Genomic DNA, 17280 nt, shown 5'->3' with positions numbered 1-17280 from the left:
CTCTCTTCTTTTTAATAAGGTTGGCTAATGGTTTATCTATCCTATTAATTCTTTCAAAGAACCAACTCCTGGTTTTGTTGATCTGTTCCACAGTTCTTGTGGTGGTCTTGATTTCATTGAGTTCTGCTCAAATCTCTATTAACTCTCTTCTTCTGTTGGGTGTAGGATCTATTTGCTGTTTTTTCTCTAGCTCCTTTAGGTGTAGGGTTACCTTTTATATTTGAGTTCTTTCCAGTTTTTGGATGGACGCTTGTATTGCGATGTATTTCCCCCTCAGGACTGCTTTTCCTGTATCCCAAAGGTTTTGAACGGTTGTATCTTCATTCTCATTAGTTTCCATGAATCTTTTTAATTCTTCCTTAATTTCCTGGTTGACCCTTTCATCTTTTAGCAGGATGGTCCTTAACCTCCACGTGTTTGAAGTCCTCCCAAATTTCTTGTTGTGATTTAGTTCTAATTTCAAGGCATTATGGTCTGAGAATATGCAGGGGATGATCCCAATCTTTTGGTATCGGTTAAGACCTGATTTGTGACCCAGTATGTGGTCTATTCTGGAGAAAGTTCCATGTGCACTTGAGAAGAATGTGTATTCAGTTGCGTTTGGATGTAAAGTTCTGTAGATATCTGTGAAATCCATCTAGTCCAGTGTATCATTTAAAGCTCTTGTTTCTTTGGAGATGTTGTGCTTAGAAGACCTATCGAGTGTAGAAAGCGCTAGATTGAAGTCAGCAAGTATAAGTGTATTATTATCTAAGTATGTCTTAATTTTGGTTATTAATTGATTGATATATTTGGCAGCTTCCACATTCGGGGCATATATATTGATGATTGTTAAGTCCTCTTGTTGGGTAGATCCTTTAAGTATGATATAGTGTCCCTCTTCATCTCTCACTACAGTCTTCGGGGTAAATTTTAGTTTAGCTGATATAAGGATGGCTACCCCTGCTTTCTTTTGAGGACCATTTGAATGGTAAATGGTTCTCCAACTTTTTGTTTTCAGGCTGTAGGTGTCCTTATGTCTAAAAAGAGTCTCTTGTTGACAGCAAATAGATGGGTCCTGCTTATTTATCCAGTCTGACAGCCTGTGCCTTTTGATGGGGTCATTAAGCCCATTCACGTTCAGAGTTACTATGGAAATATATGAGTTTAGTGTCATCATGATATCTATTCAGTCCCTGTTTTTGTGGATTGTACCATTGGACTTCTTCTTAAAGGGGAGGAATTTTAAGAGTCTCCCTTAAAATTTCTTGCAGAGCTGGTTTGGAGGTCACATATTCTTTCAGTTCCTGCCTGTCTTGGAAGCTCTTTATCTCTCCTTCCAGCCTTGCTGGATAAAGTATTCTTGGTTGCATGTTTTTCTCATTTAGGACCCTGAATATATCCTGCCAGCCCTTTTTGGCCTGCCAGGTCTCTGTGGAGAGGTCTGCTGTTACCCTCATACTCCTCCCCATAAAAGTAAGGGATCTCTTGTCTCTTGCTGCTTTTAGGATCTTCTCTTTATCTTTGGAATTTGTAAGCTTAACTATTAAATGTCGAGGTGTTGAATGGTTTTTATTGATTTTAGGGGGGAGATCTCTCTATTTCCTGGATCTGAATGCCTGTTTCCCTTCCCAGATTAGGTAGTTTTCAGCTATGATTTGTTCAAATACATATTCTGGACCTCTGTCCCTTTTGGCGCCCTTGGGAACCCCAATTAAGAGTAGGTTTTTCTGGGGATCCCTGGGTGGCTCCGTGGTTTGGCACCTGCTTTTGGCCCAGGGCGCAATCCTGGAGTCCTGGGATCAAGTCCCACGTCAGGCTCCCGGCATGGAGCCTGCTTCTCCCTCCTCCTGTGTCCCTGTCTCTCACTCTCTCTCTGTCTATCATGAATAAATAAATAAATCTTAACAACAACAACAAAAAAGTAGGTTTTTCTTTCTCAGGCTGTCACTTATTTCCCTTAATCTATCCTCATGATCTTTTAATTGTTTGTCTCTTTTTTCCTCAGTTTCCTTCTTTGCCATCAACTTGTCTTCTATGTCACTCACTCGTTCTTCCACCTCGTTAACCCTCATCATTAGGACTTCTAGTTTGGATTGCATCTCATTCAATTGATTTTTAATTTCTCCTGATTAGATCTAAATTCTGCAGTCATGAAGTCTCTTGAGTCCTTTATGCTTTTTTCTAGAGCCACCAGTAGCTTTATAATAGTGCTTCTGAACTGGCTTTCTGACATCGAATTGTAATCCAAATTTTGTAATTCTGTGGGAGAGAGGATGTTTCTGATTCTTTCTTTGAGGTGAGGTTTTCCTTCTAGTCATTTTGCTCAGAGCAGAGTGGTCAAAAACAAGTTGTATTGGGAAAAGGAGAAAAAGAGAGAAGAGAAAGCCTGATGCAGGGCTCAGTGAGTGATGTTTAAGCTACTTATATGGTGAGGCCACTGTGAGGCTCAGTGGGGGTTGTTTACCCCGTGAGGCCCCAGGAGGAACCACCACAGTGGCAGCAGCCAGCTCTGGAGCCCTGGAGTCAGCTCCTGCAGTAACTACAGAGCTCTCAGCCTGCAGGGCCTGGATGCTTTGGGAGCGGGGCCGCTGATCTGCTCATCTCGGGGCAGGAGCGTCCTCGCTGTCCTGGGCCCTCCCGGCCTCTTTCTGTCCCGGGGGAGGCCGGATCCTGGGCTGTGTCCCGGCGCCCTGTGCTCCGGGGCCTGCGCTGTTGGATTCGCGCTCCCGCCCCGCAGCCCCCTCCGCGGAGCCACCGCCCGAGCCCCTCCGAGCTGCTCCGGGTCCCGCCGTGGGAGCTGCAGCCCTTAGGGAGCTCGGCGCACTCTCCCGGGGCGCAGGTGTCTGTTAGTGTCCCAGGGAGCCCGAGGGCATCCCCGCCCTCCTGGGTCCTGCTCCAACTCCCTGCGGGCCCCTTTCCGCCCGGGAAGGTTGGTGCAGCTCCTGCTCCTCCGGGACGGGGCTCTCCTGTCCTGGGAACACTCGCCCCGGCCTCAGCCCAGCTCCTCGCGGGGCCCCTCCCCCTTGGAGGCCTTTTGTTTCTTTTTTTCTTTTTCCCCGTCTTCCTACCTTGATAGAAGCGCGAACTCTTCTCACTGTAGCATTCCAGCTGTTCTCTCTTTAAATCTAAGGCCGAATTCATATATTTTCAGGATGATTTGAAGGTTATCTAGGTAATTTGGTGGGGACAGGTGACTTGGGGACCCTACTCTTCCGCCATCTTGGCCCTCCCCCCCAGAGGTTTTGCTTGTTTTATTTTTATTTTTATTTATGATAGTCACACACACAGAGAGAGAGAGAGGCAGAGACACAGGCAGAGGGAGAAGCAGGCTCCATGCACCGGGAGCCCGATGTAGGATTTGATCCCGGGTCTCCAGGATCACGCCCTGGGCCAAAGGCAGGCGCTAAATCGCTGCGCCACCCAGGGATTCCCCCCCCAACCCCCAGCCCCAGAGGTTTTGAATTAAAACAAAGGTAGTTCCTAACCACGTCATGGCGTCCTAGGTTGCACATCACTTGGATTGTTGTATAGTGAGTGAGAGTGTGTGTATGTGTGTATGTGAAGAAAATGCTTTTGGAGATGGTAATTTTAAAAAGGTTGTGTTTTTTTGTTGTTTTTTTACTAGAATTAGATAAAACTCTAGAATTAGAATTAGATACAAATTACTAGAGTTAGATAGAAAAATCACCAAAAATATCCTGTTCCTATATCCTGGCCATGATACTAAGTGATCCCATTGTGCATATTGGAAAACAAACATTAAAAGAGAAAAATATGGTTATCTGTTGAAGTTAAAACTCTTTCTCCAAATCAAACTACATATTAAAGGGACCAAGGAAGCTCACTATTTGTAATTATGGTAAAATATTTTTGGCAGAGGGTTTGGTTTCATAATACAAGTACTTTTTTGTTTGCTAGTCATCACACAGTCTGGCAATTAGAAAATTGGCTTGTGTCCATGAGCTGCCTTTATCATCCCTATATCAAAATCTATGTTAAAGAAATAGTTTTTGCATACCATTGACTAGTTAAAAAAAACTAAACAAAACAAAAAACCCAGAAATTTTGGTTAGTCCTCTAGCATTTAGATGCTATGCTACAAAGAACAGTATCATCAAGGGATATTAGAGTAACGTATTTTAGTAGGAGGTGATAAGTTTTTATTTTGCTGAACTGTGCAAATAGCAAACATAATTGGGATCAAGGAACTATTCGCTTCGAAGGGCTTCCAAAAAACCCTAGTGTTAATATTACATAATATCATTATATAGCAATACATGTTAATATTACATATATCATTATTTTTCTAGAACTCAACCTTTCAGACAGGTAGGTATTTTGTTTGAACCCCACAAATGCTTTGAAGACATCTATTGTACAGTGCTAAGAACCTACATTCTGATATCAGACAGCTCTAGGTTTGCAATCTGCCACCTACTAGGCGTGTGACATCCTGCAAGTCACACACCACTAGGACCAGTGCTAGTAATGACAACAATGAGACTATCTCATGTGTACTGAGTGGTTACTATATGTAGGCAGAGTTTTATACTCAGTGCTTTATAGTGTCTTTTTGTTTTAAGATTTTATTTATTTATTCATGAGAGACACACAGAGGCAGAGACATAGGCAGAGGGAGAAGCAGACTCCTCACAGGGAGTCCAATGTGGAACTTGATCCCAGAACCACAGAATCACGACCTGAGACAAAGGCAGACACTTAACCACTGAGCCACCCAGGCGTCCCTGTATAGTATCTTATATTTATTATCTCATTGGATCCTTATGTAAACCTTGTGAGGGGAGGTAATATCATCATTATTTTATGAATGAGTAAAAGGAAGAACGTGATTCTTCAAGTACACACAGTTAGCACAGGACCTGGGGCAAGGACCTGGGGCAAGAACCTGCTTATTCTGTCTCCATGTTCCAAGGTTTAGCCACATTCACCTGCCTCCCCAAGCCTCAGTTTCCCTGTCTATAAGATCAGAACAATAATAACTCCTGTAGTGTTGGCAGGAGGCTCCGAGATCGTGGAATAAGGCACAGGGTGGTGACTGCTTCTGAAGCTGGCACTTCATTATCACTGCCAGTATTGTTGCTGTTAGCAAGGATTGTAGAATCAATCAATTTCTAACAGGAAGGATTCACACATCCACTCTTCTTTGCACACATTTCTGTCTAAGTGAGCAGAGAAAAGCTCTACTCACTTAGAAAAAGCTTGTAGAATTACTACAGTTTCATCAGAGCCAATGAACAGGGTCACCAAGGAGTCAAGCACCTGATTTGTGACCATTTGGATGCCTGCCTAGAGGTATAAACTCTCTAGTAACATTCTCCTTTTGGTAAGCTAGCTTTCTCCTTCATGAATCCGGGCCAAAAATCCACTGTGTCTTTAGTTTCTTCCCACAAAGAGGAGATTTTCCTGCTAGCAGCAATAGCTGCTATTGTGGTATTTTGCCCAGGAGATTTTGTGAAGTTATCTGACCCAATGGCATTATATAAAGTTTTAAGGCTTGTAAAATCAGGAATCTCAGTGCAAGGCAGCCACATCCAAAGCAAAAATCTGTTCAACAGTCCCCACTTTAATGGCTCTCCTGTAAACACTGACAACTACCAGAGAACAGCATTACAAAAAGATCAGTTACTACTTAATTGTGTGAGTAAAGGCTGGGACATGTGAACATTAAAGATGCACATTTTTGCTGTGGAGATACTTTGAGGCCAGACGCACAGAATGCCACAGCTGCCATCCAAAGCCTCCCCGCACAAGAGATACTTGTCTGGAAAATCTAGGCCTGGCCTGACAGCTTCTAGTCCTAGATGACCATGCTGATTGCCACCCAAATGTTTTCTCACCCGACACATGGGTAGTCAGAGGATGCACAGTCCATATTTGGGGCTCCTTTTGCTCTTGCCCCACAGCCAGGATGGCTCAAAACCATAGGTCATATGAATGGTACTTGGCTAGTATGTCACACAATTATTTAAATACTACCAGGCTAAACTTCCCATTTCTTTTTTTTTTTTAAGATTTTATTTATTTATTCATGACAGAGAGAAAGAGAGAGAGAGGCAGAGACACAGACAGAGGGAGAAGCAGGCTTCATGTAGGAAGCCTGATGTGGGACTCGATCCTGGGTCTCCAGGATCACACCACAGCCTGAAGGCAGCGCTAAACCCCTAAACTGCTGAGCCACCCGGGCTGCCCTAAACTTCCATTTCTAAAGCAATATTTCTCAACATGTGGATCTAGGTCAGAACGATCCAGGGTGCTTATTAGAAATCCAGACTCCTGTGCATGCCTCTCTATTTTACTATGTTACTGTTAGTATGTAAGTCCTGAAGAATAGAAGCTGGTCTGTTTACTCTGGTACCCCAATACCCCCAACAGTGTGTGGCACACAGTAAGCACTCAATACATATTTGTGGAAGGAATTAATTCCTGGGCCCCATTAATCTACCTCCTCAATCAAAATCTCTAAGAGCAGGATCAAGGAATCTGCATTTTAAAGGCACACAAGTGATTTTTTTTGCACACAAAATTTTTAGAACCATTGTTCTAAAGTAATTCAGCTAATTCTAAGATAGACAGAAAGATGAAAAGTTTTGTCTCCAGGGGCAGCATATTAGCCATCTGGCCAGTCATTAAGGTAAAATAACCATATTAATATCACCCATGAGTTGAACTTCTGCCTTTAGGTCACATTATCTCCAACAAATGTTGATCTACCACCTTCAGCACACCAGATTCTGGGTTCCTAAGTGGATAAAAATAGATACGCAGGCAGAATGCCTAGGAAAGGCTGGAACCTGCCCCGTGAAGAACCACACCATCGCTTTCCACCTGAACTTGATTATTTGATGAACCTGCCCCAAAACTCCAATAGAGAAATGGAACAGACTGTTCATTACTGGTTCCCTGGCATGCTTGAATGGCACCTCTGATCTAGGAAAGTCAGATATTATCTGCAAGGATTTATCTTATCTTGAAAGTCTCCAATCTTTCTAAATAGGTTTCCTATCTGTTTGGCCCTTCTAGGAAGCTTGGTGTTTTACTTCTAGTTACAATCAACCTTTTACCAACATTTGATCTTGGACTGTCACTTCACTTCTCTTGGCCTGCTTCCTCATTTGAAAAATGAGACAATTAGACCAGAAACAGGTCTTCAGCACCTTCCAATTATAATGTAACCTAATCTGTGACTTCTTGGTGACACCTACTGCTCATGCTTAACAAAACATCCAGATGTGATTATATGATCCAATTGCAGCTGTCAAACTAGGACACCCAAAACTCTCCAATGGAGAGTAGGTAAAATTTGGGATTTGCAAACCGTTTCTGAGAATTACCTCTCAGTTTCCATGTTTACCTAGAAAAATACAATGGCAACTTTAATGTGCTGAAAACTTTATGTAAGAGATTAGTGCAATACCCAAATTTCTTTTGAAAGCTGTACATTTTGTTTATATCAGCGCTGCAGCAACGCTGAAGCATAGCTTGATCTAGAGAGACGGAAAGATCACTGCTTCGTGGGATGCCCTCAAGCCAAGCTGTGAAGTAGGGGGAGAGATATAGGGAGTGAGCTCCTTTCCCTGACCCCATCACTTTGCCTTTCCATTCCCTCTGTCCCTCCTTCAGAAGCCCCATCCCACAGATGTTCCCCAGAGGTGGGTTGCTCTGAACTGGAATCACACCCTAAGCACCAAATGTATGTTCACTGCCTTTGTTCCAATCCAGCCTGACTAATCACTGGTAACTTGTCCATTACTGTTGCCAGATAATTGCATTTTAACTGCCTTCCTTTAGAAAACAGCTTCACATAAATTAGTGGTTCTTAAAGGCTTTGGGGCCTAATGTCTACTTTATATTCCAACTATTTTGCAGTGCCTCCTCTATGAGCCTGAAATGAAAATCACAGAAAATATAACTTACTACTTACTATATAATGCCCAAATTATTTTTATAAAGTGAGTGTTAGGAAAGTAACTTATAATAAAATAACATATTTCAGTATGCAAAGCTTAGAAGATGTACTGAAGTAGCCCAATGCTCCCTCTATGCCTAAAATCACAGGGACAGCCAGGAATGGATTATTGAACTAGCAACACACACTAAACCCCCTCCTCCAAGCCCCCCCCCACTGCTCCCTAAATGCCAGTAGTGTCTCCCAGCCATTTATTGTGACAACCTCCTATCCATAATTTATTTTTCAAAATTGCCCTTTAAAAACCTAGATCGATGACCCTGATGTGAAAAGTTAAGTCAGTTTTGCAACCTCGAGAGAGCTATTTTGGTGTGAAGAATATTTTACTGCCTCTGGCAGCATGCAGCTACTTTGTCCTTTCCCCATTTTTCCTCCAATGTCTTGGAAGATGAATGTCATAATACATAACAATCTCAACAACGAAAGTTAACATTTATGGAATGCTTCCCACATGCCAAGTGCTTTTAAAATAATTTTGCATGTATTAACTCTTTCAAACCTCATAACTCCATAAGTAATTTTATTATCACTATGTTCCAGGGACAGTAATAATAGGCACAGAAAAATCAAGTTACTTGACTAAGATTACGCATCTAGTTACATTTAGCTTCTTGTAGAAACCAACTCCTTTGATTATTATAATAATGGGCTTTTATAAGGAGCAAAGCACTATCTGTGTTTTTATTTTAGGAAAGAAACATTTCAGGGATAAAAGGATGTTTCTTTTTCCAAAGCCCATGCATCTAAATGTTTGAAATTTGAGCCCATGTTTTCTTGGCTGGCTTTATGCTTTTAGCACTTAGAATGTGATTAGGTAGCTTTTTTACTTAATATTTTCATTCATTTCAGAATGGATTTCTCTTCTTGGCACGTCATCTGTATGTGAAATTGCAGCGCCATTCATTCGGAGATTAGGAACACAAATCTTTTTCCTGCTCTTTCCTTTCATTGCCAAGTGGCTTGTGCCAAAACAGGCTTGTTTTAAGCGAGTTTAGAGGATGACCCAGGTTCTGTGCACCATGGTGGGATATGTGGCTGTTCTAACAGCACAGTGTGGTCAGGAGTCTCCTAAATGTGTCAGAAATTACATCATGCATCATTCAGGGAGGAACTGCATTTCTTCCCGGAAACAGCCAAGGAGTTGTTATGACAAATCATTATTAGCAACAGTTTAGGGTTGAAATTTGACCCTGATGTGGCTGCTTGTAAAGACAACAACAAAGTATTTGAAGCAAACCTATAATGTATTTATTTTTCCTTCCAGGGGGAAAATGGTCCCATCTGATCTTGAAAGAAGGATCCTTGAAGCCAAACAAAAAGTAAGTTTGTAGGGAGTTAATCTAGCCTATAACAGGCTAAAAGCACATTATTTCTGTTTCCATCCAGTGGAGAACATACTTTGGTTTTGCTTTTTTGATTTGTTTTTGGGGTTTTGGAGGGTTTTGTTTTGTTTTGTTTGTTTTGGGGGGGGGGTGTTGTCCTGGGAGGCAGAGGAAGAGGAGAGAGAGACTCCCAAGCAGGCTCTACACCCAAGCAGTGTAAAACTCAACCCAGGGCTCGATCTCACAACCCTGAGATCATGACCTGAGCCAAAATCAAGAGTCAGATGCTTTACTGACTGAGCCACCCAGGTGTCCCCACTTTGGTTTTGCTTTAAAAAGAAGACCTAGGGGATGCCTGGGTGGCTCAGTGGTTTAGAGCCTGCCTTTGGCCCAGGGCACGATCCTGGAGTCACAGGATCGAGTTCCGCGTCGGGCTCCCAGCATGGAGCCTGCTTCTCCCTCCTCCTGTGTCTCTGCCTCTCTCTCTCTATGTCTATCATAAATAAATAAATAAATAAATAAATAAATAAATAAATAAATAAATAAATAAATCTTTAAAAAAAAAAAAAAAAAGAAGAAGAAGAAGACCTAATTCTCAACCTCCCAGCTTTCCTGAGAGTATAGAATTTTTGCATCGAGTCATTATTTATTTCTCTGAGTTCTAGGCTCTGCTCCAGAAAGATCTAAGTTGCTGATTAAATAATGTACACTGTGATAATATACACAGTGATGCTATAGGACTTTCTACAGCATTTGTCCTCTGTGTGCTGAGCATTGGCATTAAACAGACATACATTTGAAAGATCATTTTCATGGGTGGAAAATGTCACACTGCTAATGCAGCACAAGTTACCGTGTGGTGTGGTTGTTTAAAAGGAGCCAATTTTTCCTGCCTAGGAATATGGTTATGATTGGCTCTCCAAGAATCTTCTTCTGTGGCAAGCAATTTAGAAGTCTGAGAAGCAGCAAGTTCTGGAGACCTGTGAAAGATTCCCACAAAGCTCTAGAAAGTCATTTCCCTGGATGGTTTGCAAACCAGAGAGCTTGCTTGTAGAACTCCCTTAGTGTAACTTTTATTTACATGTGCATTTTATTAATATCAGCTTAGGAATAATCATTTCTTTTAATTTGCCTTTTTTTCCTTACAAAGTGGCAGCAGGAGTCCCCTTGTTCCTGTACTAGGACACTCCTAGTGGCATACACCACAAGATTAAACCTTTGCTGCCACCTAAAGCCTGACTCTGTAACATCCTGTCACATCACGACTCTATTCATTCTGTTTGAGGCATTCTTCTACCTTCTAGCAATTTCCATTTAGCCAGGGCCAGACAGACCTAGGACTACTTAGATGGATAAAAGTAATGGCTTATTGTCTAGTCCCACATGAACTCTTCCCTCTAAGATAACAAATAGATTATCTGAGGATTTTCCAAATAGGAATAATGAGCCCGTCGGATTTCCTTCTCTTTGTTCTTTTGTCTGCTCACACTAGGAGACTAATTTGCAAAAGGAAGACTAGAAAGTGAACAAAGTGGGGAGCATATCCATCTGGAATATATAAATGGCTTGGGGGCACCATAAAGCTTCTTCCCTTCTGGGTCCAGTGTCAGCTTCTTCCCTTCTGGGTCCAGTGTCACCAGAACCAAAGTGTCTGTTTCTATAAGGCAACTGGCAGGTCCAAGAATGGCCTGGAGAACCCAGATCTTGGAGAGTGAATATCCTCCCAGGTTCCAAGGGGCCAACAATCCTTGTGATGTTTCCAAAACTGGAGAAGTGTGTGACAGAGGGAGAATATCCACTGTTTTTATTAGCTTAAAAAAAATACTGATGCCCTATTTGACGTTATTTGGGGCTTTCTCATTTGTCTAGGGATTTGTTCCTTTCCTTGTGAGCGCCACAGCTGGGACCACCGTGTATGGAGCATTCGACCCCCTCTTAGCAGTTGCTGACATTTGTAAAAAGTACAAGATCTGGATGCATGTGGATGTGAGTATCCCATAGGGACTGCCACCAAAGTGTCCTTGCACTTACTTATTCATTCAGGGCTCATGGAATGAAACCTGTTTTCTCTCTCTCTCTCTCTCTCTCTCTCTCTCTGTCTCTGTCTCTTTTTCCCTTGGGAGCCTATTTTCAGAATGGGGATATTTAAGCTTTTGAAGAGTGCAGAGACAAAGTGGCACACGATCCACACAGTATACAACATTGACTGGAGGAAGTCAGAGGCTGATTTGCCTTAATGTTCCCAATATGATAATATTCTTATTTCTATGACCAGCACCCAAGCTGAGTACTTAGTTCTTAAATCATCATCAGCCCATAACATCCTTGGAGGAATGTAACCTCCACACACACATACACAGCCACACACATGTAGATTGTATTTCCCTCTAAGGATGATCAAAAAGGCAAAAAGAGTTACATTTGCATAGGAAACTCAGAGGATAAAAAACTTAAACTCAAGTCGGGTATTTGTATATTTGAATAGGAAAGAAGACTTGATGGCTTGCTAGAAGTATGGGTCACCAAATTGCCAATTTCTTAGCTGGGCCAGCTGAAAAGATAAATTATATTTGAAATGTTACTCCAGACCTAGTCACATTAAATGAAGATGTGCCCATCAAAACATCTTCAAACGAAAAAATGTCCAGATTTAGAAGGACAAATTGAAGAAACTTAAACTTAAACCAGAATCACTCCAAGTGTGGTTCAAAGATCAGTTGTTATCTGCAAACTGTTTGTTACTAATCCACTATTACTACCTAAGGCTGAACCAGGTAGATTTCCATTATCCCAATGTCATCCTGTAGAGTGGTTACCAGTCTTCTTTTCCTTCCATGATTCACAATATGAGTTGTTCATTAGGCTACCAGACATTCCATTGGTTTTACAAATGAAGACACTAAGTTGAACAATCCAAGTACCATCGTGACTCAGGTCTTGGAACTGGAAAGCCTATTAAACCTTGTTAGCTGATTCAGGAAGAGAATTGTCCGGACAACTTTAAAAATAACAATGTCTGTGTGTCCTGAACCAGCAGGTACTGTGGTCTCTCCTCTAGGATTTCTACTCAACATAGAGCTAGATCTTTTGACCAATTGTATGTGCTTTCTTTGGAACCTACCAAGTTTATCACTTATTATCTTAAATGTTTATACTCTGTGTAATTAAAGTAAAGAAAATCTTAAAATGTTACACATTTGGAAAATTGGGTAATTTTTCAAAGTGTAAAAGGACTGAAGTTACAACAAACTTTAAAAAAAGGCAATTATACCTTAACACTTTTTTTTTCCTTTTCTTTTTTTGTTTTTTTTTTCTTTAAAAATTATCCTGGGATTATTTTCACCCACAAATAATACCAACATTTTCCAATGAATCTCCATCTTAACATCATACTATTAAAGGAATCACTATATCACTATACTAATTTAAATCTTCAAACTTGAGTAAAGATTTTTAAGAGACATGTTCTAGCCACTCAACAAATTCTCTTTCTTTTTCTTTCTTTCTTTCTTTCTTTCTTTCTTTCTTTCTTTCTTTCTTTCTTTCTTTCTTCTTTCTTTCTTTCTTTCTTTCTTCTTTCTTAGATATTATCTTATCCTAAAATACGTATTAGTGAAATAGGATTTTTAAAAAAGATTTTATTTATTTATTTGACACACAGAGAGAGAGCATAAGCAGGGGGATTGGTAGGGAGAGGGAGAAGCAGGGAGCCTGACATGGGGCTCAATCCCATGATCCAAGCCGAAAGCAGACACTTAACCGAGTGAACCACCTGGTGCCCTTGAAATAGGATTATGACGCTGCTTCTTCCTTCTGGAATCATCCAGACTTGCCAAAGGAGTTTTCCTTATAATAAGTGGGAAATATCAGAAAGGGAGACACAACATGGAAGACTCCTAACTCTGGGAAACAAACTAGGGGGGGTGGAAGGAGAGGTGGGCGGGGGGGTGGGGGTGACTGGGTGGCGGGCACTGAGGTGGGCACTTGACAGGATGAGCACTGGGTGTTATTCTGTATGTTGGCAAATTGAACACCAATAAAAAATAAATTTATTATTGTAAAAAAAGGAGTTTTCCTTATAACTCAGAAGCTGCTTAATGGGTCCTCCACCTCATCCTCTGTACTCTCAGCAGAGGACACAATAGGCTTTCTTGTTCTGACGTCACAAGCTGCACTAGGATCGTGAGTGGTAGTGATGTATTGGGGAAAGGATCTTTCCCCTTCTTGGTTGGACACAAGACATATGCCCCCAGTTTGGCTCCTTTCACTTGTCTAAATATGAAATGGAACCTGAAACTTTAGAATAGCATCCAATCTAAACTTTGAAAGTCTAGTGCCAGAAGGTGGCCAGGCTTCTCAGTTTCCTGAGCTTGAGGAGATGACTTTCACCCCATGAGACTCACTGTTCTGGAGGACACTAAACTTTAGAAATCTAGACAATGAAAGACCTGCTACCCTGTTACTTATATGATCTTCCTTTTTGCAGGCCGCTTGGGGTGGGGGATTACTGATGTCCCGGAAGCACAAATGGAAGCTGAGTGGCGTGGAGAGGTACACCCACTTTTCTTGTTAACAATCTAAAGCGTGAAAGCTAAATGTGAAAAGCAAGTTACATACAATTTCCAAGCACTCTCAGAGCACAGGTGAGCCCATTCTCACAATTCTTGTATGCCTTGACCTGTGTGGTCATGGACACATGAATATTATGTGTAAACAACAAAAAGGCATCAAATCCTCTGTCAAGGAGCCCAGGTGGAATGTTTCTCAAATACAGAACCCTAACTGGAGTCTGTGGTTGGCCAGAGGACTCAGGAATGGCCTTCTTTTTTTTTTAATTAATTAATTAATTTATTTATTTATGATAGTCACAGAGAGAGAGAGAGAGGCAGAGACATAGGCAGAGGGAGAAGCAGGCTCCATGCACTGGGAGCCCGATGTGGGATTCCATCCCGGGTCTCCAGGATCGCGCCCTGGGCCAAAGGCAGGCGCCAAACCGCTGTGCCACCCAGGGATCCCCTAGGAATGGCCTTCTTACAACCTCTGAACCAACTACCAAAGTTACTTAAAAACCTGTTGGCAGGTCATAATTTTCCAGGGAGAAGATCTGTAGCTTTTATGTTCCAGAAAAGGACAATATCCATTGCTTTAAGCAAACCAATAAATAACTGTGCACTTTATATTTTATCAGTGTTGAAAGCAGGGGCTTGGGGCTTAATACGGCCAGTTTAGAGCAAGACATATTTGTGAGAACATTGTCTCATGGTTTCATTCCCACGATAATTTTTTTTTTTACAAAAAAAAATTTATATTAAAAAAAGGTTACAAAGCACCTTTTTTTTTTTTCAGAGATTAAGCAGTAGATGATTGAGAAAAGCTGCTAAACCTAAAGGAGGTGATATCTGATTGGCATAAGACATATTCAGGTCTGAAGAGAAAAGGGAAAAAAATTATAGAATGCAAAATCAGCCTCAGGCTTTGCTGACCATGCACAAAGGGAGCACAATGTCCCCAGTTCTCCCATTACACCATGGCAGGGTCAACAGCAGAGGTGAGCTCTGACACTCCAGGCAACTGAGAAAGCCTGAGTTTGTCAGAGGCTGCCAAGTGCCCATCATGCCCTGGCAAGTAGCCAGATGCTGGCCAGGAAGAGTTGCCCACTGGCTCTGCTTCTAGACATCCTGGCTCCATTTCCATTCTGGGATGAGGAGAGAGGCCGATGGAGCATGGAGCACCTGTCAGCACTGGTCATGCGGCCAGCCAGGTCAAGCCAGAGTGAATGCACACGGTGTGCTCTGCGATGCCCAGGCCCGCTCACATGCAGAGAACCCGTGAGTAGAAAGAGGGGGCAGGGGTCACCGAGGCAGAGTCAGGGGCACACTGCCTCATTTGTGGAAGACTTTAGAGTCCAGCTGAGGCCTAAGTCAGCAGGGTAGCAGTCCCCAAGTCTGCTGACGGGAGTCAGTGACTGGCAAGCAGAGCTGCCAGTGCTCTGATGGCAGGTGCCCTGTTAGCAATGGGAGACCGAAGGCACACATAGCCCCCTGCCAGTGAAGGCCAGTCTGCCTCTTCCTCTGATCCTCTGGGTCTTCTCCCACGCCAAATTCCTTTTTGCCATGAAGATCTCTATGAAACCAGACACCTAAGGAGCAGGCAATGCACAAAACAGAGAGAGAGAATGAAAAAAAGAGAACAGCTTGGAAGGTACCTGCTCAGATGACCAGAATGAGAACTAATTCTCATGCTTTCAAAAGAGATGTGGCCTGCACACAGTACTCTCTCTTCTATGAGTTCCTTTCTGACTGGTTCAAAAAGTAAGCATCTATTATTGTACTTTTAATGCCACCTGGAACTCCAAGTGCTGAAAGCCATGGGGCGTCCTCCACTGATGATGACTTAAAAGCTCACTAAATTACCTACCCTGAGCCTTGGAAAAATAAACACCCACACACTTTTGCACTAAAGACTATTATTTCAGAGCAAAGCTTAGAACATTTACCATGGAACAGAGTCTGCTCCAATTGCCACCATTCTGAAACTGTATTATAACTAAATCCACTAAGTGGAATAGCCAAATATGAAGTCCCAGAAATGAGGGACTGCCACCTACTTATCCAAGAGTATCCATCTTGCTGACTTATTAGCGAAAGGCACATTGTCTGTGGTGAATAAGGTTGTAGGGTCAGTGGAAACCCTGGGCCTCATGGGCATGGGTATAAGTTGAGGGGGGAAAATTTGCCTCACTTGGAAGTATACATTTTCCCAAGGATTCACTCTAAAATGGAAGAAACCATGGTCAATTATCGTCCCCAGATTAAGAGGTTCTCCAATGGTCACAGGGTCCCCAGAGTACCATCCTCATAACAAAATGCTGCAAGTGACCATAACCTGCCTGGCACTCCCTCTGAGAACCTACCAAATTCTCAGAAAGCATCTTTCTTCCTTGTTCAGGCTCTCAAATTTTCTAGAGACAGTGTAGCTGAGAGGTTGTGCCAAGAGCCTTAACACTCCCAGGTATGCTTCCGTGCCTTGGAAACTGTCTCCTTTAATCCCTCCCTACAGCAGGCTGCTGCTTGCCTGCAATTGCCCTTTGTGGTGGTCCCCTCTCAAGGCTTGCCAGCCCAGCTTAAGGTCCTGGCACAACTGCTGCCATCTTACCAATTACTGCCCTCACTACTGCCCTGTGAGCCAGGGGTTTAGAAATTCAGTTCAGTAGTTGCCAATCCTCTACTATGGGCAAGGCGCTGCACTAGGCCCAGTGAGTTCATGAAGACGAATATGGTGTAAAGCCTATTCTCAAAGGGCTTAGAATCTAGTAGGGAAGAGTGACAGTTAGTGATGGATTGAAATTCAAGGCAAAGGAGGTAAAGGCTCAAGAGACAGACCAGGGAGCTGATTGGTAAGCACAAAGAAAGGAATAATCTCTGCTAAACAGGGTTATTCAAGGAAGCCTTTGTGCCAGGGTGGGCATAGGTGTTTCATCAGGTGGAACTGGAAGGTAGATGTTCAAGGTGAAGAGCAAGGTCATGGAGGTTTGAAGGGATCCATGGAGGAAGTTCAGGTGTTTGGCTGGAGACTGAGAGGGATTCACAGCCGTGACTAGGAAGTTTAGGGACGCCTGGGTGGCTCAGTGGTTGAGCATCTGCCTTTGGCTCAGGGTGTGATCCCGGGATCAAGTCCTGCATCGGGCTCCCGGCATGGAGCCTGCTTCTCCCTCTGCCTATGTCTCTGACTTTCTCTCTCTCTCTCTCTCTCTCTCTCTGTGGGTGTATGTGTGGGGGTGTGTGTCTCATGAATAAATCAATAAAATCTTTAAAAAAAATTATACTTGGTCCCATAGATGAGCAGATCTTTGTGATGTTTGTCCTGTTCCATGGAAGCCACACTGCTGGGTTCATCCATTCAGGTCGTTTCCCACCGCTACCACCCCGGTTTGCACCCTTAGCTTCTCCTACCACCACTACTGTCCTCACCTGGACAAAATCGAGAGCT

At 42.7% G+C, this 17280-nt stretch overlaps 1 protein-coding gene across 1 annotated transcript in view; it reads left to right on the top strand.

The window, feature by feature from the left end:
* Window positions 1-17280, top strand: part of GAD2 (glutamate decarboxylase 2) — an 86041-nt gene that overhangs the window by 42576 nt on the left and 26185 nt on the right. The window contains exons 9-11 of the mRNA XM_055331063.1: window positions 9234-9288; window positions 11161-11277; window positions 13778-13842. Coding sequence (XP_055187038.1) covers window positions 9234-9288; window positions 11161-11277; window positions 13778-13842 — 237 coding nt within the window. The remainder of the gene's footprint in view (window positions 1-9233; window positions 9289-11160; window positions 11278-13777; window positions 13843-17280) is intronic.

The sequence above is a fragment of the Nyctereutes procyonoides genome, unplaced genomic scaffold (assembly GCF_905146905.1).
Source record: "Nyctereutes procyonoides isolate TBG_1078 unplaced genomic scaffold, NYPRO_anot_genome, whole genome shotgun sequence".
NCBI lineage: Eukaryota > Metazoa > Chordata > Mammalia > Carnivora > Canidae > Nyctereutes > Nyctereutes procyonoides.
The sequence above is the reverse complement of the archived record's forward strand: the minus strand, read 5'-3'. Positions and strand labels throughout refer to the sequence as shown.